At 51.6% G+C, this 2,265-nt stretch overlaps 1 protein-coding gene across 12 annotated transcripts in view; it reads right to left on the reverse strand.

The window, feature by feature from the left end:
- The window catches only part of Ep400 (E1A binding protein p400), a 107,016-nt gene that overhangs the window by 28,084 nt on the left and 76,667 nt on the right, over positions 1-2,265 (reverse strand). For all 12 annotated transcript variants that reach the window (XM_013503604.1, XM_013503608.1, XM_013503607.1 and 9 more), the window contains one exon: positions 567-725. In XM_013503604.1, coding sequence (XP_013359058.1) covers positions 567-725 — 159 coding nt within the window. The remainder of the gene's footprint in view (positions 1-566; positions 726-2,265) is intronic.

Genomic DNA, 2,265 nt, shown 5'->3' on the forward strand with positions numbered 1-2,265 from the left:
AGTAAAGCTCCTTGTAAATCTAGCCAGCACCATCTGTTTTTTTTTTTTTTTTTTTTTTTTTGTCTTTTTGAGACAGGGCCCAGCTATGCAGTTCAGACTAGCCTTGAGCTCACTTTGTAGCCCAGGCTGGTCACAAACTCGCTGGTCTCGATCCTCCTGCCTCAGCCTCCTGAGTGCTAGGATTATATGCGTGCGTCATGCCTGGCCACCATTTGAATTTTAAAAACTCACTGTTCTTTGTCAAAGTAAACAAAAGATATTAAAGTGTCAAAATCTTAGAATATGTCCCTTTCTCTCTATCTTGGTTTTGGTTTTTTTTGTTTGCTCTTTTTTTTGGTACCAGGAATCGAACTCAGGGCCTTGCACTTGCCAGGCAGGTGCTTGTGCCACTGAGCTATATCCCCAGCCCTTATTTTGGTTTTTTGAAACAGGGTTTTGCACTGTAGTCCAGGTTGGCCTTGAACCTGAGGCCATCCTCCTGCCTTAGCCTCCTGAGTGCTGGGATTACACGTGTGCACCACTGCACCTGGTTAAAATACTGTTTTAAAGAAAAAAGAAACCCAAACCTGCTCCATGAAATCAGCCAGCTCCTCCAGCTGCGAGGGCTCCTCGCCCTGTCTGGAGTCCTCCAAATCTGAGCACAGCAGCCCAGTGCCAGGCCCAGGTACTGCCTCCTCTGCGGCCTTCTGCATGTCCTCCTCCAGGCACTCGATGCTCTTGAGGGCCTGCAGAGAGGCTGCACTCAGACCAGCAGGATGCATGCCTCACGTGGAGGCAGCACCCACATGGCCAGGATCCCCCAAGGTCCTTGTGGTCACAGAAGGCAACAGGCAGGCCAAGGGCACACCAAATGACACAGAGGACCAACTGGGCCTTCCAGGAAGCCCCTGGGAGAGCTGCATGTGGCATGGGTGAAGGGTGCTGATGCACCTGAAGGTGGTGGCAGGGCCGGCAGAGCACACAGATGCCGACATGGGTGCATAGCTTGCTGTCACACTGGACACACACACGCCTCACTGGCCACAGCTTCTGACAGACACAGGCCGTGGCCCACAGCTGAACAGAAGATGCACAGCCCTGCATTATGGGGCCACAAGTAGGCTCACTGAGAACCATGACAGATATCCACAAGCTTCAAACTGTCCAAGATATGCTCACGGCAAAGCTGTTCCTGCTCCCTCTCAATGGCCAGGGGCACCTTAGAGTTGCTGAAGGGCATCACATCAACACTTACCTCTGAGATACAAGACCTAAGTTAAAGACGGCACAAGCTTCCCCAGGGCAGCCAACCCACATCCACGAAGGTTGGAATCTGATCTCACCTCACACTACACATGGAAATTATTTCCAGAAAACAATCCAGCAGGTACTACTGCAACCTCAGAAAACCTTTTAAGTGACTTGTACACAGGAAATATTGACCCTGGATGACAGTAAGACTAAGAATCTCTGCTCATCAAGAAACACCGATAAGAAAGATGCTGTACACATACCGGGCATAGGCCTCACATCCAGAATACAGAAAGAACTCTAACAACCATTAAAAAAATGAGAACACCACCATTTTTAAAAACAGGGAAAGAACTTGACCAGGTACTTTATTCAGGAAGTACCGTGGGGCTGTAGTGTGACCCAGTACAGAGCGAGTCTCAGATACACAAGGCCCTGGGTTCACCCGTGTCCAGCACTGCAAGGGATAGGGGGATATCCCAGTGATCCACGGGCAAGTGGCCCAAATCACCCAACAGCAAGATGCAAACTAAAGCCAGCATGAGAGACCATCCTCTACCCCTCCAGGTTAGCTCAAGCGAGGCTGCTGGGTGCCCAAGCCCCGTGCCCAGCAGTAGTGGCACGAACAGCACTCAGCTCAGTCACACACACCCCACCTAGCAGCGCCTCTGCTCCCAAGCTGTTGCCTAGCAGGGACATGGGCGCATGTTCACGTGTGATGAGACAACACATGCTTCCAACAAAGCACAGGCCCAGGGCAGCAGCCCTCACAGACAGACTGCAGTGTACTCCACTGGAGGGGATGGCCAACCCCACCACAGAGAAGAGGGCGCTGCTGACGAGTTCAAAGAGGGCAGCTGTGGCGCAACATCATAGAGTGGTCACTCATGGAAGGGGGTGAGCGGCAGGGGACCCCTGGGGAGCTGGGCACATGCCTCTTCTTTACCCAGTGCTGTAATGGCTGCCCTCACTCGTGAAAACGCGTCCAGAGGACCTTTATGAGGTGGATACTGTTTCCTGTATTTTCTTTTTTTT

The sequence above is a fragment of the Chinchilla lanigera genome, unplaced genomic scaffold (genome assembly GCF_000276665.1).
Source record: "Chinchilla lanigera isolate Chin_1 unplaced genomic scaffold, ChiLan1.0 scaffold00081, whole genome shotgun sequence".
Taxonomy (NCBI): Eukaryota; Metazoa; Chordata; class Mammalia; order Rodentia; family Chinchillidae; genus Chinchilla; species Chinchilla lanigera.